Consider the following 24054-nt stretch of genomic DNA (forward strand, 5'->3'; position numbering starts at 1 on the left):
AACTCCTGAGTGACAGCAAAGGGAAAGGCTTCCTTCTGGAGTAGGAACTTGGACATCTCATTGGGAGTCTGTCAGACCCTTGGTCATGCCTGTCCCCTTCTCTGGCCCCTTCCTATGCTGCTTTCTTGTCATGCTACCTTGTGGGACAGGACCTGGGTTCCTAGAGCCTGCAGTGGCCAAAGGACCCTGTGAATTGGAGGGGAGGGCCACTTCTCTTTAGGTGACTAGAGTATTTGTTGTTGGGCAGGTCCAGGCTGACCAGTATATCCCTGAGGAGGATATCTATGGTGAGATGGACACTATTGAGCGCCAGCTGGATGCCCTGGAACACCGTGGTGTTTTGCTGGAGGAGAAGCTGCGTGGAGGAGCAAATGGTGCGGGAACTGCAGAGAGGAGCTGGCTGAGGGCTATGGGTTGATGGGAGGCCCTCAGCTTGGGGGGGGGGAGGCCCTCAGATGGGGCCCTCAGCTGCGAGCTCTGGCCTCAGTGGGGATCTGGCTTCCAGAGGGAAGTGAGGACAACATGCTGGTGGACTGGTTCAAGCTTATCCACGAGAAACACCTATTAGTGCGGCGAGAGTCAGAGCTCATCTATGTGTGAGTCCAGGCTGCCCTGGGAACTTTCACCCTTTGCCATGACAGCACAGGGCGGGGGGCGGGCGTACTTCACCGAAGTGTTTACTTCCTCTTCGTCCCACCCTTTAGTGTCAAGCAGCAGAACCTGGAGCAGCGCCAGGCTGATGTGGAGTTTGAACTTCGGTGCCTTCTCAACAAGCCAGGTGAGCCATCTTAAAAAATTAAAAATAAACCAGGAGGTGGTGGTACACACCTTTAATCCCAGCACTAGTAAGGCAGAGGCAGGTGGATCTCTGAGTTTGAGGCCAGCCTGGTCTATAGAGTTAGTTCTAGGACAGCCAGGATAGGAATACGTAGAGAAACCCTGTCTTGAAAAACAAAATAAAACTCTGAAGGTCTGGGGAGGTGGCTTAGTCACTAAGTGCTTGTGCAAGTACGAGGACCCAAGCTTGACTCTTAGAACCCACTATTTGTGGGATCCAGGCATAATGGGAACTTCAATTGGGTCAAGGGATGAGTTGGGGTATGGAGTAGAAGAACGACTGACCTTCCTTGTTTGTGGCTATGACACCAACTGCCCTTTCCTCTGTGTGTGTGTGTGTGTGTGTGTGTGTGTGTGTGTGTATGTGTGATGCACTGATCTATAGCTGCTAGTAGAGACCACAGAGCTATGGATGGATCCAGGGTCTGACCTCTTTCCTCTGTTGTGACATCATGCCAGGATTGGGTGATGGGCCGCCATTGCCATTTCACTGTAGGGAAAGCTGTAGCCACGCCTTCTTAGGGGCTGGCTACAGGTGTGCCTGACCAGGCTTGTGAGGGCGTGGTCAGAGTGACGTAGTGGGACTGCGTTTTCGGTTTCGGTTTCGGTTTCTCTTTGCTTCTTGCTGTACAGACCTCTACCACGCCGGCTGGCTAGGTTGCTCTGTAAGAAAGGCTTTTCCCTATTAAATACCCTTGTATTTCTACCTGACTCCGTATTGGTAATTTCCCACAATATTTCACAGCTTAGGTTAGAGAGAAATGTACCCAGAGGCCAGGGTTTCTTTATTTGTGTAAGAGCTGCTAGCTCTGACTTTGCCCTGTGCCTGTCCTCAACACCAGTCTCCCATCTCTCTGACTGGAATCTTGCCTCTCCATTGACTCGGGAACTTGGAAGTCTGGGGTGACCCCAAGTCACAGAATGTCCTAGGCCTCTTTTGCCAACTGTGAGTCACTTCCAACTCAGCAGGAGGCTGGGGGTATGGCCACCACTTAGGAGCCCAGTGTGACTAGAGTGGGTATGAAACCATCAGCCTCAAGGCTGTGGCTGTCATCTGTCCCCTTTAGCTTCTCCCTGATGCTGCTTTTGAAGATGAAACTGGTTTATGTGACCCTGAGGGAGTTGGGTCCATAGATACCAAGAAAGACTACCATGTAGGAGGTCAGACTCCCTGGGTTCAATTCGGTCTTACTTTCTCTGGGCATTGCTGGCCAAAGGCTTCGTTTTCCAAAGCTTCAGTTTTCCTACACGTAGATTAGGAGTGTAGCTTACCAGGATCTAGGTAGAAGAAAGGCAGAGCAGGATTTGAACTTGGGTGGTGACTGTGAAGCCATACTCTGTCCCCAGAACTGGGCTGGGGCTTCCCAACCCTCAGTTTTGGCAAGATGAGGTCATAGGGGAATGGGGCAGTTCCTGATAGCTTCAAGATGTTTATTTCCAGATGTGTAGCACATAAGGGCACCAGGCGTGGGTACCCAGTCCTGGATCCTGCAGATGGTGGGAGAAACCAGACATAGGTGGGGCCCTGAGGGTGGTCCTGTGAGGCTGCCCTGGGCCTGGAAAAGGAAAGAGGCTGATGGGTGGCAAGTGTTAGTGACATCAAGGCTCCTCCTGGCTGAGCTCCTGTCCCCAGTCCTCTCCTGTATGGCCCTGGGAACATGTTCCTCTGTGAGACTTGGACCATACTGCTTCTGCAGGTGGGCCTCTGGGTGTTTCTTGTCATTCCCTCCCCATTCTTGTCTATTTAAACCAGTCCAATATAGCTTCCCACAAGAAACCACCAACAACCAGGCAGTGGTGGTACATACCTTTAATCCCAGCACTTGGTAGACAGAGGCAGGTGGATCTCTGAGTTTGAGGCTAGCCTGGTCTACAGAGTGAGTTCCAGGACAGCCAGAACTGAACTGTTACACAGAGAAACCCTGGCTTGAAAAACCAAAAAGAACAAGTCACCAACAAGTGTCTGTTGTCAGAAGCCTTTGAGGAGTGCTGTCCCTGCCTGGTGTCTTGAACAGTATGTTTGGTATACAGAAAGCCCTTGAGAATTGCCAGCCTTGCACAGTGTCCTTGAATGGTGTGTTTGGTGGGCACATTGGCCCTGCATGGTGTCCTTGAACAGTGTTTGGTGGGCAGGAGGCCCTTGAGAATTTCTGGCTCTACAGTGTATCGCTTGAACGGTTTTTGGTGGATAGCCAAGTGTTCTTGGTTTTCTCCTAGAACTATCTTCATCTCTCTAAGAGCTTGTGAGTGGCACTCTGGGCCCTCCTCTCAACCCATATGGATGGCCTACAGTCTTCCCAGGAACTCAGGTGGTGTGTCTGCTATTGTGAAGACAAGGTTCCCCATCACTCACTCTGGCTTTCTCCTTTGGCAGAAAAGGACTGGACAGAGGAGGATCGGGCCAGAGAGAAGGTGCTGCTGCAGGAATTCATGACCCTTATCGACCAGCGCAATGCCATTGTCAACTGCCTGGATGAAGACCGGCAGAGGTGCCATGCCTGGGACCCCATGGGTGGAGCCACTTCCTGGCAGAGCCTGGGAGAAAGTTAGCCCTACCCTCACTGCCAGCTTTCCCTCACACTTGCCCAGTCCTGTGGGGCCTAGAGGCAGGAAGGGACTCACAAATGACCTGGTGCTGTGGGCACTCAGCTTGTCTTTTCCACCCCAGGGAAGAGGAGGAAGACAAGATGTTGGAAGCTATGATCAGGAAGAAAGGTGAGGCTCACCCTGTGGAGGGGCCTGTGTTTGCAACCTGGAAATGGAGGTTGAGCAGGTTCCGTCCTGTAGGGATGACTGGTTGTGATGTGAAGTCCCAGGCTCTATTTTGCTGGGAAGCCAAATGAAATGAGGGAGGCAGTCAGCAGTGTAGTTGTGGCTCAGGTTGGGTGGGAAGCCAGGGGATTCCCTTTTGTCTATAGAAGGACTGTGGTCTACCAGGGAGCCTTGGCCCAGCGTGGTTTTGCCCAGAGCTCTGCAGGTTAGCTTAGGAGCACGGGAACCTCAAGCTTGTTCAGGGTTAGAGTGTCCAGAGTGGCTAAGGTTGCTGTACCAAGAGAGGGGCTCGGGGATTGACCTTGATTCCACCTGTGGCTCACTGTGTGGCCTTCTGGGTACATCTTAGATGAGGCTGGAGCCAGACTGGCTTCTGGTCCCTGCTTGGAGACAAGTTGGGTGGCTGAGCCAGTTCTGTCAGCCCTCACTTCACTGCTGTTGTGATGGAACCTCTCTCCCAAGTGGGCCAAGGGTTATGGAGCTGACTGTGTAGAGCACCAGCCTGGGGTTAGACACCTCCAAGTGCATGGGTAGTGTTACCATCCTGGGTTAGGCACCTACAGTGCGTGGGTGGCACTGCTTCTTTTCAGAGACACATGTTTTCTTTGTGAGAGTTCGAGGTTTGGGCAGGTGGTTTCTGAGGTGTTCCCTAGTCCTGGCACTCAGTATTTCTGCTGTAGTCTATAGAGCTACGTATTTCAGTACAGGTGATCTGAGCTATTACATCTCACAGTGGTTCTCAACCTTCTTAATGCTGCAGGCTCTTAATACAGTTCCTAGTGTTTTGGTGACTCCAACCATAAAATTATTTTGCTGCTATTTCATAACTAATTTTGCTACTGTTATGAATCATAAGTATCTGATATACCCCAGATTGAGCACTCCTGCCTCAGAGGTTCCAGATTGTTCTCACCGATGTGTGGATCTCAGGGAGAAAAGGGAGACTTGGTACATTGACATGACTTGGTTCATGAATGGACTGGAGCCTTGATGGACACATACCTGCTCAGTGACACTGGCCACTGCTCCATCTGGCCCCCAGTGCTCCCCTCCCTTCCTGACTGAGTACCTTTGTTCTTTGCAGAGTTCCAAAGAGAGGCTGAGTCTGAGGGTAAGAAGAAAGGCAAGTTTAAGACTATGAAGATGCTGAAGCTGCTGGGCAACAAGCGCGACACCAAAAGCAAGGTCCCCGGGGACAAGAGCTGATGGCAAGGGAAGCGACTTCCTCTCCTCTTGTGGAGCTTCAAGGCTAGAGCAGCACTCTGCTGCTCTCATACTTGCTAAGAGGGATGATGACCTTGGGAGGGAGTCCCTGCATGAGCTTCACCCTCCTTAGGGCTCTCCAGATGGTCTAGGCTAAAGTTTTTTTTTTCCCTCTTCCCTATGTCCCAGACAGCTGTGACTTAGCCCTGTCCACTTGGCTTCTGACTCCAGATGCTGTGACAGGCCCAGGGGCAAGCAGGGATGCAGGGTCTGGGCAGAGGCAGTGGGTCTCCTTGGTCCTCTGAACCAGGCCAGATGGAGTCTTCCTTATCAGTCCTGCCCAAGGCAGGCCCCGGCATAGGGCTTGTGCAGCCCAACTTCCTCCTTCTCAACCCTGACCCCTAGTCCCTGCCTTGTCTAACACAGGTGCCCTTGAAAGTCATGTCCCCTCACCCAGGAGCTCTATGAAGTCTCAAATTCTGGCCCCTCTGTGAGTGCTGTGTTGTGTCAGTTGGGAATACACTGCTTCCTCTGCCTCCCTCATCTCCCTTGCTCCATGGGACGTCTCAGCCACCACACGAGGACCTGGTAGCTGTGCTGAGGCAGTGACTTAGACTAGCCTAGGAACACGTGCTTGGGTAGGTGCTAACCTTTGTTCTCCAAAGTGTTGTAGTCTGACCTCTGATGCAGGCTTTCTGCCCACCCCATGCACAGGGGATGGACCCATTCCTTTTTGTGGTTGGTGCAGCCTGTCTTTTCTGTTGTCTATTCCCTCCAAGGACTGATGACCACTTACCCCTGGGCGGCTCTGGGAGAAGGGTGATGGGGTACCTCTTTTCCCTAGGAAATATGCCAGGCAGCTTATGGTCCAAGCACTGTTCTTGCTCTTGGGGTCTTCAGCACCCCTCCCTCTGTGCATCCAGGGAAGGAATACACTGTACCTCAGTTGCCAGTGCCCTGTAGCCTTGGGTACAGCCACATCTATGCCCTTATGCCTGTCTGTGCTCCACCTCATGTTCAGGCATCTGGTCACCCCAGGAGGGTCTGGGCTGTCCATGCAGTTGGGAACTTGACCATAGCCGCCTACTATGGGCGGGATTCCCTTCCTGTTTGGGGAGAGGTGCTTGCTCACTCCCATATAGCCCTTGGCAGTCTTTCCAAATGCACTTTTGACATGGAGCCAGGCCCACCGCCTCAGAGGTCAGAGGGGCTCTGTGACCCAGCTGCTGTAACTCAAGGGTGGGCCTCATCAGGAGGCTGTCTCAGTGTCAAGGAACATTTCCATGTCTCAAGGGAACAGCCTTCCTCACAGAAGTCACCTGTACTCTGTGAACGTGGGCCCAGGCTTGCTAGATCTTGCCCACTTTTCAAAAGAACCCCAGAATCCAGTTTTTGTACTGGCATAATTTATAAATGCTGACATCAGATCTGAGTTTGCCACACTGGGCTACACTTGTCCTGGATTTTCTAGTGTTTGAGGCCTGTGAGGTGGTAGGCGTGTCCCTACTGACCTGACCCTTATCTGCTGGCTGTTGCATAGTAGCTGTGTATATTCTTGGGCAAGAAGACAGATTGTATGTTTTATTGGGATTATGGGAGTAATGACAGGTGCAGGAAATAGAGACTGGAAAATGATAGAATACTAGTGCAGGTCAGGCTGATCAGTGTCAGCAGCCTGAAGTCAGTCAGTTGCGGGTGACATACCAGGTGGGGAGCAGGCTACTTTCCTTCAGGTTGGGGCCTCAGAGGCACTTGAAAGGAACTGGAACCAAGGCTGTGGCACCTGCCAGGGCCCTTTCAGTGTGGATCCCTCTGTTATGCTTCTTCCCATAGTCATGGTTTGGTGGAAGCCATGAAGTTGACCTCTAACCCTGAGTGGCCTCCTTTGCAGTAACTCCAGGATGGAGTGTCTTGGTGAACCTGAGTTCTCACACTGCAGTCTTGAGCATCAGCACTGACTGCAGGCTGATCAGGAACCTTGTTTCCCTGTTCCTCTGGAAATATGCAAACAGCAGTTATAGACTTTATCTCTGTGGAAACAAGGCGGAACATGTCATGACCAAGTTAAATGTGTTTTATTGGCCAATTAATCATTGTGGTCAAACATTTGCCCAAGGCTATAAGAAGGCAAAAAGTAGATCCTAAGATATAGGAAGGGCAGAATTGTGTTCACAGAGCACCTGGCAGCCAGCTGTGGCAGGAGGAGAGCCAGAGAAAGGGTGCCCTTAGGCAAATGTCCAAGGTGGTGAGCCTCGGTGTCAACGTGGTAGGTCTGGGGCTCTTTCCCCTAGAGAAGGCTTCAACACTGGCTGTGACAGTAGCTCAGGGGGACCACTGAGGCCTCTGCATCCCTGGGCAGTGTCTTGTCTTGTGCTCCAGGACAGTGCCACATCATGGTGGCCCCTGTGGGTGGGCAGACCTGGGGATGACATTGCTTGTCAGTCATGCTGCTCTGGTGGTCACATTGGGCTGGCCCACCCTTGGATTAAGTGGTGGCAAGAGCCTTCCTAAGCTTCTCACTCCTACTGCGGTCAATTTCCTCCATTTCCTGTAGTTTCTGCAAAGGGCCATCAGGAAGAACTGCTGTCAGGGCAGGCCACCGTGGTGGGAGCTTGCCACCTGAGAGGGCTAGCCATAGTTCTGGCTGGAGCTCCTCTTCCCCACTTGTGTGGGCTCTCTTACCTGGGAGATTTCAGCCAGTATCATTCCTCTGTATTGCTTGCCCTGTCCAAGAGCCTCCATGGCAGCCAAGAATTCTTTCCTGTCCTGGATTTCCTTCACCACTGCACAGAGGGGAAGGGTTATCAGTGCATAGGGCAGTGGGCATACACAGGGGCCCAGGCAGTGCATGGTCTCTAAGGGAGAGTGGGGGAGGGTCTGTATCAAGTCAGCCTCATCAATTCTACACTCCACATGCACACACAGACACGCACACACACAGACGCTCGCGCGCACACACACACACGCACACACGCACACATGCACACACGCATGCGTGCGCATGCGCACGCTCACATTCTTCAAACCGGTCCAGCTCGGGAGCTGGGTCCTCTTGCAGCCCATGAGGAGCCCTTTTCCGTTCCTCTATGTCCTTCCCATTGGCAAAGATGTTTTGAAGTCTTCGTTTCTCCTTCTCCAGATCTCCTGTAGGGCCCAGAAATGGTCTTGTTAAGGTGCAGAGCAGCTGTTTCCCTTGTCTGTGCACACTGCAGGGTGTCTGGGTTGAGAAGAGTGGGCTGCTGCAGACCCAGCCCCTCCCCTGGCTGTTCCTGAGCAGAACATGTCAGGTTAGCAGTTGAATATCTCAGTGCAGAGCTAAGAGAGAACCCAGAAACACAGGCCTCTGAGGTGTCCTGTGGGGGGGGGACTGTAGGGATGTTGGGGGGTTCTGGGTCAGAAGCACTGTTAGAGGCCACAGGAGGGGCTCCCAGATGTGGGCTCCAGTGCAGAGGAAATGGACTTGAGGGGCTGGGAAGATAAGCAGTTGACAGCCATGTGTCTTTCTGGGATTAGGAAAGCTGCATTAATTTGAAAACAGCCATAGGAAGATAAAGAGGGTCACCTGCCTGCGTTTGTTACCCACTACTGGAATGGTGCTGTCTGTCCCAGGCTGCTATGACCCCAGAAGACAGAAGGGAGCACCTAGCCTAAGCTGGTCACATACTGGTGGCCTGAGGCTTGAATTGTTCGCGGCTGTATGCCCCATTGGCTTGACACATGCTCGCAGGCCGGAGGTGGGAGTGGGTAGCCAGGATGGGAGGCAGGTAGGTGGCTGTAGCCGGCTTCTTGGAAGGAGAACCCCTGTGGCTGGATGTTGGGTCGCACTGCAGGGGCAGAGGGGCTCCTCCTGGGAATAGAAGGGCCAAGTGACAGCACCTGTTTGTCTTTCTTTTCAAAGAAAAATGGTGGCTTCCAGTTAGAAGTCAAAGCGTGGACAGTCTGGACCTCTCAGCCTGCTCCTGGGCAGGCTGTAGGAACAATTAGGTGGTTGCTCCTCGTTCTTGATGCTTCTAACACACATCCAAGGATGTTTTGTTTGGTATGTTACACATATGGTTCTTAAACACTGGATCATACCATATGGTCAACAACAGACCCTTTTCACTTACAATTTATCATGACCAACTTTCCATAAAGATGCATTTATATGTAACTTATTTTTTTATAGCAATGTATTAGTTGTTAGAGTGACCACACTATTTATTCAGCCAGTCATTCAGGTTCTCTCAGTTTTTTTTTTTTGGGGGGGTGGATTTTTACTACTTCTGACAATGCTGCAATAAACATTCTTATACATTGAGTCTTTGGCGTGGTGTTTTTATTTTGTTTTTTTAGCATGCGAGCACGAGAGAGAGAGAGAGAGAGAGGAGAGAGAGAGAGAGAGAGAGAGAGAGAGAGAGAGAGAGAAAGAGAGAAAGAGAGAGAGAGGGTGAGGGGACAACTTACAGGAATCAGTTCTCTCTGACCATCTGTGTTCTAGGGACTAAACTCAGATTGTTACACTTGGCAGCAAGCACCTTTCCCTGCTTAGCCATCTCACCAGCCCTGTGTTTTGGTTTATGCTTTTTTTAGAGGCAGGGTCTCTATCCAACCCCCTATAGAACTAAAGATGACTCTAAACTTTTGGTCTTCCTGCCTCTACCTTCCATGTGCATGGGTTGTAGGTATGTGTCACTACACGTAGTTGATGTGGTTGGTGCTGGGTATGAAATCCAGGATTTGGTGCATCTAAGACAAGGGCTCTACCAACTAAGCCAAAAACACAGCCCAGGTTTTTTGTTTTTTTTTTTTCTTCGTTTTTTGTTTTTTGTTTTTTTGAGACAGGGTTTCTCTGTGTAGCCCTGCTGTCCTGGAACTCACTCTGTAGACCAGGCTGGCCTCAAACTCAGAGATCCGCCTGTTTCTGCCTCCTGAATGCCGGGACTAGAGATGTACATTATCAAGTCTGACTTTGAAATAAATTCATCTCTGTCCTTTTAAATAAATTCCCCTTCCCTTTCATACAGAGGAGCATTAAAAATATATCCTTGGATGCCAGGCGTTGGTGGCGCACACCTTTAGTCCCAGCACTTGGGAGGCAGAGGCAGGCAGATCTCTGTGAGTTCAAGACCAGCCTGGTCTACAGAGCTACTTCCAGGACAACCTCCAAAGCCACAGAGAAACCCTGTCTCAAAAAAACAAAAAAACGAGGCCAGTGTGGCCTCCAGAGCGAGTGCCAGGATAGGCTCCATGTATCCTTGGTTCCTCTGCCCAGGAAGTCTCTTGAGTGACCTTACTTTTCACGGTGTCCATGATGTGTCGTTGCTGAAAGTTAGTCAGTCTGGACTCCTTCATCATCACTGTAAAATAAAGCACTCTGTGTCTCAGCATGTCTCACCCTGCCTGAACCCCACACTGTAGCTCTGCCTCCCCAACTCTCAACTAAGCACTCATGCTCTTCTGCTTGTTTCATTTTCTCACTTGACACTATTTATAGCAGAGGTCTTCCTGAGCTATACCCCAGCTCTATAATTTTTTATATAAATAGGTGAATAAATAAATAGAAAAGGAACAATCCCTACCCCCCCCAAAAAAAAAAACACCTATACTGTTAGCTATATGAGAGCAAGAATGTTTTTTGTTTGTTGCAATCCCCTTAACATTCTACTTCCAGTACTTAGGATAATATCCAAATCACATATTAGGTTTTTTAGTTGTTGAATAAATTAATGTATTAATGTTCATTTACATATCAGAGGCTGAAGCCACAATTGTGAGCAGGAACAGGCACTTTGTCTGGTGTCATTCATCATTTAGAAGGTGATATCTGGGGGGTGCTGAAGAGGTGACTCAGTGGTTAAGAGCACTGGCTGGTGGGATTAAAGGTGTGCTCCACTACACCGGGATTCATTCCCTCTCTTCAGTATGGAGATTAAAGGTTTATGCTACCACGCCTAACTAAAGTCTGTTGCTACTTACAATATTTGGAGTTGAAAATAGAAAAATAACTATGTATAAATTAATTAAACTTATTTATTTTTTAAAGAGCACTGGCTGGCCACGAAGTGGTGGTGAACCGCCTTTAATCCCATCACTCTAGGCAAAGGCAGGCGGATGGATCTCTGTGAGTTCGAGGCCAGCCTGGTCTACAGAGTGAGTTCCAGGACAAAGCTACACAGAGAAAGCCTGTTTCAGGGAAAAGGCATTGGTTGGCTGTTTTACAGAGGACCTGGGTTCATTTCCCAGCAGTCTCTAACTCCAGTTCCAAGGAAGCTGGCACCCTCACAAAGACATACTTGCAGGCAGAACATCAATGCACATAAAAATAATAAATCTTTAAAAAAAAGGTGATAGATGGGAAACTAAACGCCTATAAGAACAATATATTGTGCTAAGCCCAGTGAAAGGAATTGGATCTGATACTGTGTGAGAGGGTCTTACTGTGTGTGGTAGGGAGGAGATAAACTTCATTGAAAGTGCAATGTAAAGATGAGCTAACCACTCCTAAAGTTGCCGTCCTTTGAGCCTTTCAGAATCCCAGTCTCCTATCGTTGTTCCTCTAAAGCACTGACCTCTGAGCAGCTCGCAGGTTCCCGGCGTGTAAGCGAGTTGCTTACCGCAGCGCTGGAACCCGGTTCCATTGCTCACTGCGTCCACCCTCTCCTGTGAAGCCATGGGAGGGCCCTAGGAGGGAGAGAAGCAATAACCAGCCCTCCTCGTGTCGCAGTCCCAACCTCTCATCCCCAGCGCCCTGGGCGTCTGAGAAGCGGGTGCCCGAACCCTCGGCTCCGGACAGCGCAGTCACCACAGTCCCCATCGAGATGGTCCCGGGCGGAGCGCTTACCCTAACCGTGACGGCGCCCTCCTCCAAGAGATCCCGGGGGACGCCAGAGTGTTAGTGCTCGCACCAAGCGCATCTGGTTACTATGGTAACTAGCGTATACACCCCACGCACACGCATTAGCGACTCGCCTTTGGCTGCCTCCCGGAAGTGATTGCCTTTGGGTCACGGCGCAGGCGCAGACCACGCGTAGTGCTGCCGGGGAACGCTGAGGCGCGCGTCGCTCTTCTGCCTTCCGGACCGGCCAGTGCGGGCAAGGAAGGCATCATGTCAGACAACGAGGACAAGTGAGCGCGGGCTCGGAGGGGAGGAGGTCGTGGTGCGAGCGGGGCGCTTGGAGCACAGGCTAGCCCAGATATTAGGTCTGTTGGGCGAAGTCTTCTAAACTTCCTACCTCGCGGAGCAACGCGGAGCAGCATGCACAGTTAAGCCCGTGTAGCCCGTGCCCTCCGGGCACCCCCTTTCTGGAAGGGAACGCGGGTAGTGTAGTTCGTTTAGTCGTGGAACTAGGAAGGAGGAAGCAATCCAGAGGATGGCCTGGAAGGCTGGGAGCAGGCGCTGGTTTAGTGTTGCTTGGGGCAGGGTCCCACTCTGAAACCCAAACTGGTCGGGAATTCACTATGTAGCTAATGCTAGCTTTGAATGTGCCACAGACCCAGCTGAATTTTGGACATATATTTTATTTATTTGGAGACTAAATCTCACTGTATACCAGGTGGTTCGAGTTTAGAGATACAGCCCGGTGGTGGTGGCGCACGCCTTTAATCCCAGCACTTGGGAGGCAGAGGCAGGAGGATCTCAGTGAGTTCGAGGCCAGTTTGGTATACAAAGCGAGTTGCAGGACAGCCAGGACTGTTACATAGAGAAACCCTGTCTCTAGGGGATAAAAAGAATTTAGAGGTCGTCTACTTCTGTCTTCCAAATGGTAGGATTAAAGTGTGAACCATTGTGTGTGGCCCCTGGTACCCACACACACACACACACACAAAATCCTACATGTATATGAGAGAAAGAGATGGTATACACATATATCTGGAACACTGCGATTTACAGGTATATGCTACCATGGGCAGCTCCTAGATATATTTTATTTATTTATTTATTTTGAGACAAAGGTTCTGTACATAGCCCTAGCTGTACTGGAAGTCACTGTGTAGACCAGGTTGTCCTCAAACTCACAGAGATCTGCCTGCCTTTTTCTTATAGCACTGGGATTATGCCTGGCTCCTGATATATTTTTAAAATAGAGCCAAAAGGATTTCCAGATGGGCTGTATGTGTTAGGTCATAAGAGAAGATAAACTGTGGGAGTCCTAAAATAGATATAGTAGCCAAAACTCGGAAGCTGGGTGTGGTGGGCTCACACCTGTAATCCTTGCTTTGGGGAAGCTAAGGCAGGAGGATTGCCATGATCTTGATGTCAGTCTGTGCTACTTATCAAGTTTCAGGGCAGCCTGAGTTACATAGTGTACAGAGTGAGACTCTGTCTCAGAAACAAGCAAAAATACAATGAAAGCAAAGCAAAGATGGGAGTGTTGACCAGGGTGGTGAGTGATTGGGGGAGTGGGGGGGTACCCAGAAAAGGCTGAGGAGGAGTCCCACACCCCAAGTGTGAAGCAGGAGGGAAGAGCCAGGTGTGCTAGCTGTTAGAGGAAGGTGAATGAGAGTGGGAAGGATTAGCAACAAAACGATCATTAGTGAAGTGGTGTACTTTGGAGGCAGAGGCAGGAGGATCTCTGTGAGTTCAGTCTGGTCTACAGAGCGAGTTCCAGGACAGCTAAGACTACACAGAGAAACCCTCTCTCAATCAACATCCCCACCCCCCAAAAAAAGATGATCAGTCTTTTTTTTTTTTTTTTTTTTTTTGGTTTTTCGAGACAGGGTTTCTCTGTGGCTTTGGAGGCTGTCCTGGAACTAGCTCTTGTAGACCAGGCTGGTCTTGAACTCACAGAGATCTGCCTGCCTCTGCCTCCCGAGTGCTGGGACTAAAGGCGTGTGCCACCACTGCCCGGGCGTGGTGGAAGTCTTACTGAGGTGAGATTATGGCCGAGGAAAGAGAAGACTTGCAGACAGTGAGTTTGGGCAGCTCCTTCACAGATTTTGTACCATAGGAGGCTGATGAGATTGATCCACATTTGAAGGTGCTTACTGTACAAGCCTGACAACCCAGGCTTGATCCCTGGAACCCGGAGGTAGAAGGAGAGAATGGGAAAGGTTGTCCCGGTGGTATGTGTGGGCCTTCGTGCAAACACATATCATGCACACATTAACCATAACTAAAAATAATTTAGAAGCCTGGTAACCAGAGACCATGAGAATGACAATGTCACATGGGCCTTATTTTTTTTTTACCCTCCCTCCCCCCATTATAAGGGAACAAACATGGAATTAGGCTGTAGCTGGAGGAAAGAGAATAATGTGGTTTTCTCAGAGGTGGGTGGGGTAATGGTGGTGACGCTTTGCTCCTGGGAATTAATGCCCAGGGATTTCATGCTTGTTGTATATACCTCCGGCCATGAAGTAAATTTTGTTTGTTCTTGTTCTTGAGACAGAATCTCATTATGTAGCCCAGGCTGGGCTTAAATTCCTGAGTCTTCCACTCCCAGTGTCCAAATGCTAGGAGTACAGGAGTGTGCCATCACACTCACAGATTTACGGCTTTCCCCTCATGATAGGGCTAAAACTATGTTGGTGACTGGAGGGGTGGCTTAGTAATTACCAGCACGTGCTGCTTTTCCTGGGAGTGAGAGTTCAGTGCCCATCACCATGTTGAACAGTTCCAGCCACGGGACTTGATGCCTCCTTTCTGGCTTCCATAGGCGTACATTCACACACACAAACATAAATAAACCTTAAAACATAAATCCCCAGACCAGAAAAGTACATGTGCTGACTGAAGTAGTTCACAGAGAGAAACATCGATGACAAGTCCTAGTAAAATTTGGGGGCAGATGGGACAAGATTGAAGGTGTAAAGTGAAGCCAGAGTTTGATTCCCTCATCAAGATTTGCTGGTCCCTCCTACATCACAGCAGAGACCCCAAACTGTGTCCCTGATTCTGGCAGGTGATTCTAACCACCAGTGTCTTCTGGCTTAGTTTCGACGGCGATGACTTTGATGATGTGGAAGAGGACGAAGGACTAGATGACTTGGAAAATGCAGAGGAGGTTAGTAGCCATCCTCAGCTTCCTGCACTGCAACCTGGAAGCTAGACAGTGAGATGGTGATGTTTGCCAAAGGTTTCATCATTCCCTTTCCAGGGATGTGTCTCCTGCAGGTACACTTCGCCTTTGCCTAAGTGTCACCTCAACTAGGTCTTAAGAGTGTTGTGTCTTATTTATTTATTTTTTCTTTTCTTTTCATTTGTTTTTTTTTTTGTTTTTGTTTTTCGAGACAGGGTTTCCCTGCATAGTTTTGGAGCCTGTCCTAGAACTAGCTCTTGTGTCTTGAACTCACAGAGATCCAACTGCCTCTGGCATCCAAGCACTGGGATTAAAGGTGTGTGCCGCCACCGCCTGGCTTGTTGAGTCTTGTTATGTATGTTTTTTAAGACTTGTTCTTAGTGTATAGCCCAGGAACTCAGTATTTAAACCAGGCTGGCCTCTAGCTTACAGAAATCAGCCTTCCTTTGCTGCCTGAGTGCTGGAATTAAAGGCATGGGTTCTGGTAGAAATAGCTTTGATCTCTTTATTCACTACTCTATCCTAAAAACTTAAAATACCATTGGACAGTTTTTATTTAAAAAAAAATATATATATTTTGTGTGTACCGGGCAGTGGTGGCATACACCTTTAATCCCAGCAGCACTCAGAAGGCAGGGGCAAGCAGATCTCTGTGAGTTCAAGGACAGCTCAGGCTACACAGAGAAACCCTGTCTCAAATAAACAAAGAGAAATTTTGTGCATATGGACATGTGTGTCTGTGTGCTGTGTAGTGCATACGGAGGGGCAGAGGTTGCTGTTAGATGTCAGCCCCTGTCGTTCTCTGAACTTGGGTTCACTGTTTCAGCTAGGCTGTCGGTCAGCAAGCCCCAGAAATCTTTCTGTCGCTACCTCCTAGTTCTGTGGTTATAGGCACACACTGTTATCTACCCAGACTGTAAGGAGACTGAGGACCTAAATTTAGGCCCTTTATTCTTGGTTTCAGAATCCTGTAAACTCTGGGCATAGGCTGTGCACATTCCTGGCAGCAGTTGTTGCTCTGTGCCTGTTTTCTCTAGGTCGTGACCCTACTATCAGAACCCAGGGCCTTATGTGTCCTCAGTCACAGCCTGAACAGATGAGTAATGTGTAGCAGGTCATTGCTCAGTATGGTGTGACTTCCTCTTTACCCTGACTGTTCTAGTCACTCGACCCATTGACTCAGTTTCATTGTGTGAAAGATCTGGTGTTTGTGCTCATCATTTATAGGGCCCGCCTTCATTTGGGCAGGACAGTAGGCTCTAGAATCTTTTTTTTTTTTTTTTAAAGATTTTTATTTATTTATTTATTTTGTATACAACATTCTGTTTCCATGTCTATATGCACACCAGAAGAGGGCACCAGATCTCATAACAGATGGTTGTGAGCCACCATGTGGTTGCTGGGAATTGAACTCAGAACCTCTGGAAGAGCATTCGGTGATCTTAACCTCTGAGCCATCTCTCCAGCCCCCTAGGCTCTAGAATCTTGACCACAGTCCTCTTTACTGCTAGCTTGGAGACTTTGGTCAGGTTGGCTGGCTTTTGAAGCCCTTGGAATAGGGACCATCATCCCTGCCTCACCAGGTGGTAAGGAATGGGGTACTAGTGAGTCTCTGTATAGTCCTTGGCATCCAGAAATCGTTACTGGTGCTGAGTGTCATTGTCATCATCTTCCTCCCTGACCCAAAACTTGCCCTGAGATTTCCTGTCTTTGTTTTCTTGGTATCCAGGAGGGTCAGGAGAATGTTGAGATTCTACCCTCTGGTGAACGACCACAGGCCAACCAGAAGCGCATCACCACTCCTTACATGACCAAGTATGAGCGAGCCCGTGTACTGGGCACCCGGGCACTCCAGATCGCGTAAGTGTTGCCCCTCTGCTGTCTTCTCCATCAGCTGGGCCACAGTAAGCCCCAGGCTGCTGATCATGCCCTGTCCCTGTGTGTCAGGCATTGTGCTGGGCTTAGGGAGCCAGTAGCGTAATGTAAAAAGTAAGCCATGAAAAGTAACTGAGGAGCCAAATAACCTCACAGGAAAAAAGTGACAATAAGAACCCTAGTCAGGCCTGGTGGCATAGATACTCGGGTCACAGAAACAGGAGGATCATGGTTCAAGGCCTGCCTGGGCCATGGGTTGAGACAGGCCAGGCAGTGGGCCTTTAGTCCCAGCACTTGGGAGGCAGAGGCAGGCGGATCTCTGTGAGTTCGAGACCAGACTGGTCTACAAGAGCTAGTTCCAGGACAGCCTCCAAATCCACAGAGAAGCCCTGTGTGTGTGTGTGGGGGGGTGCTGCAGAGAGCCGGGCAGCGGAGACAGAGTGCTCCCAGTGCTCAGGAGACAGAGGCAGGCAGAGCTCTGTGAGTTTGGGGCCAACAGAGTAAGTTCCAGAACAGGCTCCAAAGCTACAGAGAAACCATTTTGAAAAACAAAAACAAAAAAAGCTGGAGAGAAGTTAAGAGCACATACTGTTGTTGTAGAGGAACCGAGTCATAGCTGCCTATCAATCACTTCAGCTCCAGGAGGGTCTGATACTTCTGGCCTCCATAGGCACTTCCTTTTATGCACATACCCCAGCATATACACACAAATACAAATAATTAAAAAAAAAAATAGTAAAAGATGTCAGTAGACCCTACAGGGATAGGTTCATGTTGACATTTGATAAGTCAGTGTGGAGCATTCATAGGGTGTGAAGTGCCCAGACAATCCTCAATCCAAGACAACCCAACTGTCATGTTTCTTTGTGAGGAAGACAGCTCCAGCATAGTCTAGGCTTTAGTGCTCCTTACTCTGCAGGATCCCCTGCCCTCTGGTGGTGCCCTTGCTGCCCATGGTTCACAGACCGCCAGACTGATTTCTGTCTTTGCTTAAGTGCTGAAATGGTTGGATAGCTTCCATTGGGTTCAGTGTGGCCTGCTAGCACCACCTGGTGGATGATGTCGCTCACTACTTGCTAACTGGGTGGTTGACATGCTTGTTGATTGGTGGTAGCTGCAGCACCAGAGTCACTTGAAGCCCACACTTGAACTTTGCGCGTCCATAGGGCACTGATGAAAGATGCCTTTCAGTTACTCCTGTCCCATCTGGAGAGACCAGGCTCAGGCAGGCCAGGACAGCCATGCATGGTCTGTAAGGCCTTATATAAAGATGGATTTCTTTTGTTTTCTTGGTGTTAAGGACTAAATCCAAGGCCTTACATGTTCTACTGCTGGCCATGTTTTGGTACATTTTGTTATTCAGGAAAGACACTTGGTTTCTGCCTTTGGGAAAATTCAGGCTTTTGAGGATAGCAGAGATCAGAATAAATAGTCAGTGTAACTCTCAAACTGGTTGGTCTCCAAAGTCACCCAGCAGGTCTGAAAGTACAGTCTTCAGAACCCTTCATTAGAAATTCTGTCCCAGGGCTGGAGAGATGGCTTTGCAATTAAGAGTTGCTGCTCTTGCAGAGGGCACAGGTTTGATTCCTACCACCCACATGACTAACAACCATCTGTTCCTCCAGTTCCAGGATGCTCAATGTCCTTCAAAGGCAAAACACCCATACACATAAAATAAAGTAATTAAAAACTTTTAAAGAAGCTGGAAGGTGGTGGCACACACCTTTGAGCCCAGCGCTTAGTAGGCAGAGACAGGTGGATCTCTGTGGGTTTGAGAACAGCTTGGTCTACAGAGCCAGTTTCAGGACAGCCAGGGCTGCACAGAGAAACCCTGTCTTAAAAAATAAATAAATAAATAAATAAATAAAATACAAAATCTGTCCTGATGATCTGGAGAAGCCATGGACCCTGGATTTGGCGTACTTCTTAGTAGCCCTGAATTTATTGGTGTAAGCCCATCCAGAGTTATCAGAGTTGTCTTTCTTAGGAGTTGACATCTCCCTGTTTGGTGTTGGTGCCTCTGCTTGGACCAAGCATCGGCTGGGGTCTGGGCACGCACAGTGGCCATGTGTGGTCCTAGGCTACTGGAAGCTCATGGTCTGCTGTGGACAGTAGTCTAGTGGCTTTGATGCCACAGAAGGCATATGTAAAGTAACGAGCACTGAAGACAGTCATTTCCAGAGTGGGGACACTGAGTCTCAGGCTTCTGGAGAGAGGGACTCAGAGGAGAAATGATATGGAATGTGCAAGTGCCTGAGCTTTTTTGCAGTGGCTGTGACAGAGTACTTGAGATGAGGCAGGTTCCTGGCTCAGTACATTTGGATCACAGTTCTGGGGGTGGGAGGGTCCAAGAACTAGGTACCTGCACCTGATGAGGCCTCAAGCTGCAACAATACACAGCAGAGTGCCACATGGTAGGACCAAGCAACCCCACTTGCCTGGACTTCTCGTTCTCTTCTTATAAAGCCACTTGTACCCTCACAGCGGTCCCACCCTCCTCCAGTACTGTAATCATGCTGACTTAAGAACACAGGGGACACTTAAGAACCGTAACACAGTGGAGGAGAAAGGCATAGAAGTTTGTTAAGGGTGCTTGGATGGAGGATGGATGGGGCCAGGCTGGAAGAGTGGTTGGATTTACATTTAAATTCCTTCTGGGGAAGTTGCTGTGAAGGGCTTGTGAGGTCGGACTGGTGTGGTCAGAATGAAGGACCTTTTCTGATTGAGTGTCACACTTAGATGATATCGTGTGTTACATGGGATATGCCATAGCACAGTGGTTAGGAGCAAGGCCTGTGTGTGAGCGGGTCACTTACCTTTCTGTACCTCAGTTTCCTTTCAAAAAAATAGTCAAAGTAGGTCTCCCCTCAAATAAATAGAGAATGTCAAGGTAGATAATCATGAGTGGCATGGAATCTTCTAGTCTTTAGGGTTTTGTTTTGTTTTGTTTTGTTGTTTTGTTTTTGTTTTGTTTTGGTCATCATTTTGCTAGTGAGGCGGGGAATATCTTTTTTTTTTTTTTTTTTTTTTTTTTTCCAGACAAGGTTTCTCTGTGGCTTTGGAGGCTGTCCTGGAACTAGCTCTTATAGACCAGGCTGGCCTTGAACTCACAGAGATCTGCCTGCCTCTGACTCCTGGGAATATCTTCTTTTTTAAATGAGGTTATTGGGATGTGGAGAGAAATCTAGTGACTTGTCCTTGGAGGCACAATTTAAATCCAACCTGCTGGTCTTCTCTGCTTTGTGGCAGCTCCCTGTGCAGTACTATGATCACCACTGCCTGCCTAGGTGACCTTGCTAAATGAGGATCAGGACACTGTAGTCACCTTCTCTGAGCTTTATCTCCTGTGTCTGTCCCTGCAGGATGTGTGCCCCTGTGATGGTGGAGCTGGAGGGGGAGACAGACCCTTTGCTCATTGCCATGAAGGAACTCAAGTAAGTGCCTCAGACAGTGGTCCCTTCCTCCAGAGCCCAGCATGCAGTTCTCAGGCAGTCTGTGTAGGGCAGTTGGTGTTTGATTCTGTTGATCTCTGGCTCATTCATAGTCAGGCCCCGGAAGTGGAAGGAGGGCATTTATGTGACACACATCTCTACCACCTGTCCTCTGCTCAGAGCCAGGGCACCAACCCTCATGTCCTGTGACTTCTCCCCACAATAGGGCCCGGAAGATCCCAATCATCATTCGCCGTTACCTGCCAGATGGAAGCTATGAAGATTGGGGCGTGGATGAGCTCATCATCACTGACTGAGCAGAGCTGCCAATTGTGCCTGGGCAACCCTTCTGTACCCACTTTATACATGTAAATAATAAATGTCACCTTCCCACCCAACTATGCCTGTTCTCTGCAGAGCTGCCACCTGCTGCTTCCTTGTTTCTGTCCTGCTGCAGAGAGTGGGCCCACATTGAGGTGGCCCTGGGACTGTTAGTTCTTTCTGAAGCACCAGGGCCCTTGGCCCCTTGGGCCCCCCCTCTTCCCTCCCTCTATCTCCCCACGCACCAGAGCAAAAGCTGCTGCAGGGGAGACACCTCAGCTGCCTTCTCAGCAGACAGATGAGTCTTTGTGCCCAGGGAGCTTGTTGCCATGGAAACCCCCAATTTCCTTTCCAGTGGGGACTGGCTGCAGGGGCTTCTCCCTTCTCAGGAGTATCACAGAGCAGGTCTCATCAAGCCAGCCATTGTTCCTAGGGACCTGCCTCGAGCTCTTATCAAGGACTCAGATCCCCTTTCAGGAGTGGTGCCCTAGCAGGAAGTATGGGGGTGCAGTGATCCCCCACTGTCCCCAGGCAGAGCCCTGCTGGGCAAGTCAGCAAGTGGAGCAAGGACCAAGCACCTGTCCAGCTGTCGTGGGCCAGTGCCACACAGTGTTCTCCATGGCCTTCTCTCTGGTCTGCCTCACAGACCTGAGATGGAGTTCCTCTCCTGCCTCTCTGTCAATGGACCCTCTTGTGCATCCTGCTTCCTCACCCCAGGAAGAGCCTTTCATATCCTGTGGTAGAGATGTGTGTGGATCAGGAGATGGTGGGGTATACCTATAATCCCAGAACCATGGAGGTGGAGGCAGGAGGCTTGCACAGTGAGTTCAAGGCCAGCCTGGGCTATACAAGACCTTGTCTAAGAATGTTTTTAAAAAAGAAGGCAGCCATGGACACTGGCATACTTAGGAGGAAGACTGGCTTCTGAGTGGCCCAGCCTAACCTCCAGTCCACTTCAACCCTAAGGAGGCATGGCACTCCACATGGGATCGGGCACCCTGGTCAGGGTGGGAAGGATGAGTGGCCACAAGAGTAGGAGGGGTGCTTGCTGCTCTGGATGGGGGTTAATTCTGGGAGTCATAGACTTCGCATCCCTGTCACCCTCCTCCAAGCTTTTGGAATCCTTTAATCAAGCTGGGTGCTGAAATTTCAGCTCTGAAATGCCGCCTTTGTGCTGGCATCCAGGCAGCCACCCCAGAGTGCAGGGTCACTTTCTTGGCCCCATTTCTCTAAATGGGGCCTTTGTTCCCTGCTGGGCCGCTCAGTATCAGATGTGATTAAAGGGAGATGGAGCCTGGGTAGGAGGGGGTGTTAACCCTTAGGGGATAGGGTGTAAGGAGATGGAGAAGAGGGCGCGTCTCCTCTCGTCTCCCCTTTGAATACTGATGCTCTTGGGAAGCCCCTCATTGAGTTGGCTGGGTCTGGGTTTGTCTCCTGCCGATATACCATCACTTGCCAACATTGTAAACTCTTCATTCTCCATAGGTTTAAGGTCATCTGGTCATTTAGAAACACCTGACTCTGGAGCTTCTGTACATCCAAACCTGTTCCAAGGGATGTGTACAGCCCACTAGTGTTGGCTTCCATTTTTGTCTTTCCTATGGCCATTTTCCTGCTGCCTATACCAGTGGTGATTAACATGGTCAATCTCATGAGGTGGCAGCCCCCTCCCCCCCTTGATGGAGCCCCTCCATCTTGCCAGCTCTGGCGACAGTTCCCTCATCAGAGTAGGAGCAGTACTTATACTGGAGTGGACAAATGTCCTGCTCTTCAGTAGAGGGGCAACTGAGCATCAGCATGCAAGGTTTCATGTCTGACAGTGCTGTTATCATAAGATGAAAACCAGGAGGCGGTCTTAAAAGTCAGTACTGCCAAGTCAAAAAATCAAAACAAGCAAACAAAGAACGTTTTTCTATGGTTTCTGGGCTGGTAGGTCTAGGGGCTGGCCCAGATCACTGGCCTTTGGTTTTACCTGGGGAATTGGACTTTCCTCACACCTGCAATGGGTGAAGGACATAGTCCATGTGTGAGGAGGAGAGCTGATGAGGAGGGACACCCAATGGCATATGCAAGCCCTGCCCTTTTCGGCCCAGCCTTTATTAGTGACTTCAGTGAAGGTACTCAAATACGTAGATGCGTAGACCTGGACTTCGCTCAGGGAAAGCTAGGCCCTAAGATTTAATAGAGGTGGAGCAATGGGTCAAATCCAACAGGTAAAGATCTAGTAAAGGCCAACAAAAAAAAAAAAAAAACAAAACCAGCTGCTCTGTAGTTGGGGTGGTCTGACGATGCATCCGATATTGTTGAAAAGAGCAAGGGTTTCATATACCAAGCTCCAAGGGGACCAGTGGCTTGGCGGAGGTGGCTGAAGAGTGTTTAGATGGAGCAGTTTGGTGGGTGGCCTCTCAAGGACTGATGGAGATGGAGGGGTGATGTGGGGCTTGGAACAAGTGGTTCAGGGCACATGCTGTCATTTGGGCACCAAAATATCAGGCAACATGGGCCACTCCCTTGGAGGCCTAAAGGATGTACAACCCTGGCAAAGCCAGCAACCAAGGACACACTAGGAACTTTGCTACTGTGGTAATATGTGGCCATTGGCACTTCCTGTCAGAGCAACTTGGTAGAGATTTCCCCTGACCTTGGTGATGTGAGCTTGGCAGTGGCCTAGGTCATGACCCCTACTGAGGACAAACTCTTGGGGAGCACAAATGAATGGAGCTTCTTGGCTCAGACACAGGCTGCTGCTGTGATGGCTCAGCTAGATGCTAGCATGGGATCTCTCTCTCTTTCTCTCTCTCTCTCTCTTTCTGTGTGTGTGTGTGTGTGTGTGTGTGACATGTGTTTCTATAAACTGGGGAAGGTGATGGATAGAGAAGCACAGCTACAGAAGGTCCATCCATAGATTCTATGGAACCACCATCCTCACATCCTTAGGGGAGAAAGATCCTAGGAATTGCTCACCTTTGCGCTCTCCTGGTAGCTTCTGGAAAGCCTTTGAAGAAGCACAGTTATGGGGATAAGAGACCAAGAGACAGGCCAGGTCAGGCCACCAAGCAGGTGACCAGAAGTTTTGATTTTATTACTTGGAGTGCTTAATGAAAGTTAATGGGGACTGGGGTAGCTAGAGGAGGGGCAGGAGCATGGCGACTATGGAGATAAATAAGGGGCATCGATGGGTTACATGTGGACTGGGCTGCAGAACAGGAGATGGGGAGACAGCTACGTACTTTATTAAGGTATCGATCGCTGGAGCGAAGGGTACAGGGCAAGGGTGGAATGTACATGGCAGGGATTTAGTGTCCAGCCTGCTGCCAGCAGCCTGGGTGCTGGGCTCTGGGACTAGGGCCTGGGCAGTGCTAACTCTGAGCCTGGGGACTCTGGAGATGAGAGGAAGGCTGGGTGAATTGCCTCTGACCTTTCCTGGAACCCCTGCCTCCTCACTTGGGATGGGGAGGAGCCTGGGGACTGTCCTGAGACAAAGGATGAGGTTATTGACACAGAATTTGATCTGGGGACTTCTGCCAGTTCCTTCCTGCATTCAGGTGAGGAGGGGGCATTGAAAGGATCGGAGCTTCCACTGAGTGTCCTAATCTACTCCCCACAAAGCTGTT

At 49.8% G+C, this 24054-nt stretch overlaps 3 protein-coding genes across 8 annotated transcripts in view; 2 read left to right on the top strand and 1 right to left on the bottom strand.

Annotated features, from left to right (window-relative positions):
- Micall1 (MICAL like 1) overlaps positions 1-5350 on the top strand; it is a 28495-nt gene extending 23145 nt beyond the window's left edge. Inside the window, exons 11-16 of the mRNA XM_027403982.2 lie at positions 248-374; positions 506-596; positions 705-778; positions 3212-3326; positions 3506-3552; positions 4694-5350. Of these exons, the coding sequence (XP_027259783.1) occupies positions 248-374; positions 506-596; positions 705-778; positions 3212-3326; positions 3506-3552; positions 4694-4815 (576 nt within the window). The 3' untranslated portion in view covers positions 4816-5350. The remainder of the gene's footprint in view (positions 1-247; positions 375-505; positions 597-704; positions 779-3211; positions 3327-3505; positions 3553-4693) is intronic.
- A 1515-nt stretch (positions 5351-6865) lies between these two features.
- C2H22orf23 (chromosome 2 C22orf23 homolog) lies at positions 6866-11778 on the bottom strand. 4 transcript variants are annotated; one of them, XM_027403984.2, is made up of 7 exons: positions 11636-11778; positions 11364-11475; positions 10089-10151; positions 8477-8659; positions 7828-7956; positions 7495-7595; positions 6866-7369 (listed from the first exon to the last, which is right to left on the bottom strand). In XM_027403984.2, exons 2-7 carry the CDS (start codon positions 11464-11466, stop codon positions 7298-7300), a joined length of 651 nt encoding a protein of 216 aa, XP_027259785.1. In that variant the 5' UTR covers positions 11467-11475; positions 11636-11778; the 3' UTR covers positions 6866-7297. The 4 variants fall into 4 exon arrangements, with proteins under 4 accessions (XP_027259785.1, XP_027259786.1, XP_035296649.1 ...); XM_027403985.2 differs by lacking the exon at positions 8477-8659; XM_035440758.1 differs by lacking the exon at positions 11364-11475 and having other exon boundaries at positions 11636-11774.
- Polr2f (RNA polymerase II, I and III subunit F) lies at positions 11764-20517 on the top strand. Of its 3 annotated transcripts, none has more exons than XM_027403986.2 (5): positions 11764-11919; positions 14729-14798; positions 16543-16673; positions 20051-20122; positions 20346-20517. In XM_027403986.2, exons 1-5 carry the CDS (start codon positions 11900-11902, stop codon positions 20434-20436), a joined length of 384 nt encoding a protein of 127 aa, XP_027259787.1. In that variant the 5' UTR covers positions 11764-11899; the 3' UTR covers positions 20437-20517. The 3 variants fall into 3 exon arrangements, with proteins under 3 accessions (XP_027259787.1, XP_035296651.1, XP_035296652.1); XM_035440760.1 differs by having other exon boundaries at positions 11821-11919; positions 14697-14908; XM_035440761.1 differs by lacking the exon at positions 11764-11919 and adding an exon at positions 11939-12056 and having other exon boundaries at positions 14729-14908.
- The last annotated feature ends 3537 nt before the right edge of the window (positions 20518-24054 follow it).

This window comes from Cricetulus griseus, chromosome 2 (assembly GCF_003668045.3).
Source record: "Cricetulus griseus strain 17A/GY chromosome 2, alternate assembly CriGri-PICRH-1.0, whole genome shotgun sequence".
Lineage (NCBI taxonomy): Eukaryota > Metazoa > Chordata > Mammalia > Rodentia > Cricetidae > Cricetulus > Cricetulus griseus.

What these genes read in the sequence shown, in the direction of transcription:
- C2H22orf23 (XM_027403984.2), bottom strand. Translation starts at nt 11,466, where the DNA reads ATGGCTTCACAGGAGAGGGTGGACGCAGTGAGCAATGGAACCGGGTTC. An exon ending in CATCATGGACACCGTGAAAA is followed by an intron (nt 8,660 to 10,088) that starts GTAAGGTCACTC and finishes TTCTATTCCCAG; the next exon opens with GAGGAGCCCCTCTGCCCCTG. An exon ending in GCTGGACCGGTTTGAAGAAT is followed by an intron (nt 7,596 to 7,827) that starts GTGAGCGTGCGC and finishes CCCTCTGTGCAG; the next exon opens with TGGTGAAGGAAATCCAGGAC.
- Polr2f (XM_027403986.2), top strand. Translation starts at nt 11,900, where the DNA reads ATGTCAGACAACGAGGACAA. An exon ending in ACCCGGGCACTCCAGATCGC is followed by an intron (nt 16,674 to 20,050) that starts GTAAGTGTTGCC and finishes CTGTCCCTGCAG; the next exon opens with GATGTGTGCCCCTGTGATGG. An exon ending in ATTGCCATGAAGGAACTCAA is followed by an intron (nt 20,123 to 20,345) that starts GTAAGTGCCTCA and finishes TCCCCACAATAG; the next exon opens with GGCCCGGAAGATCCCAATCA.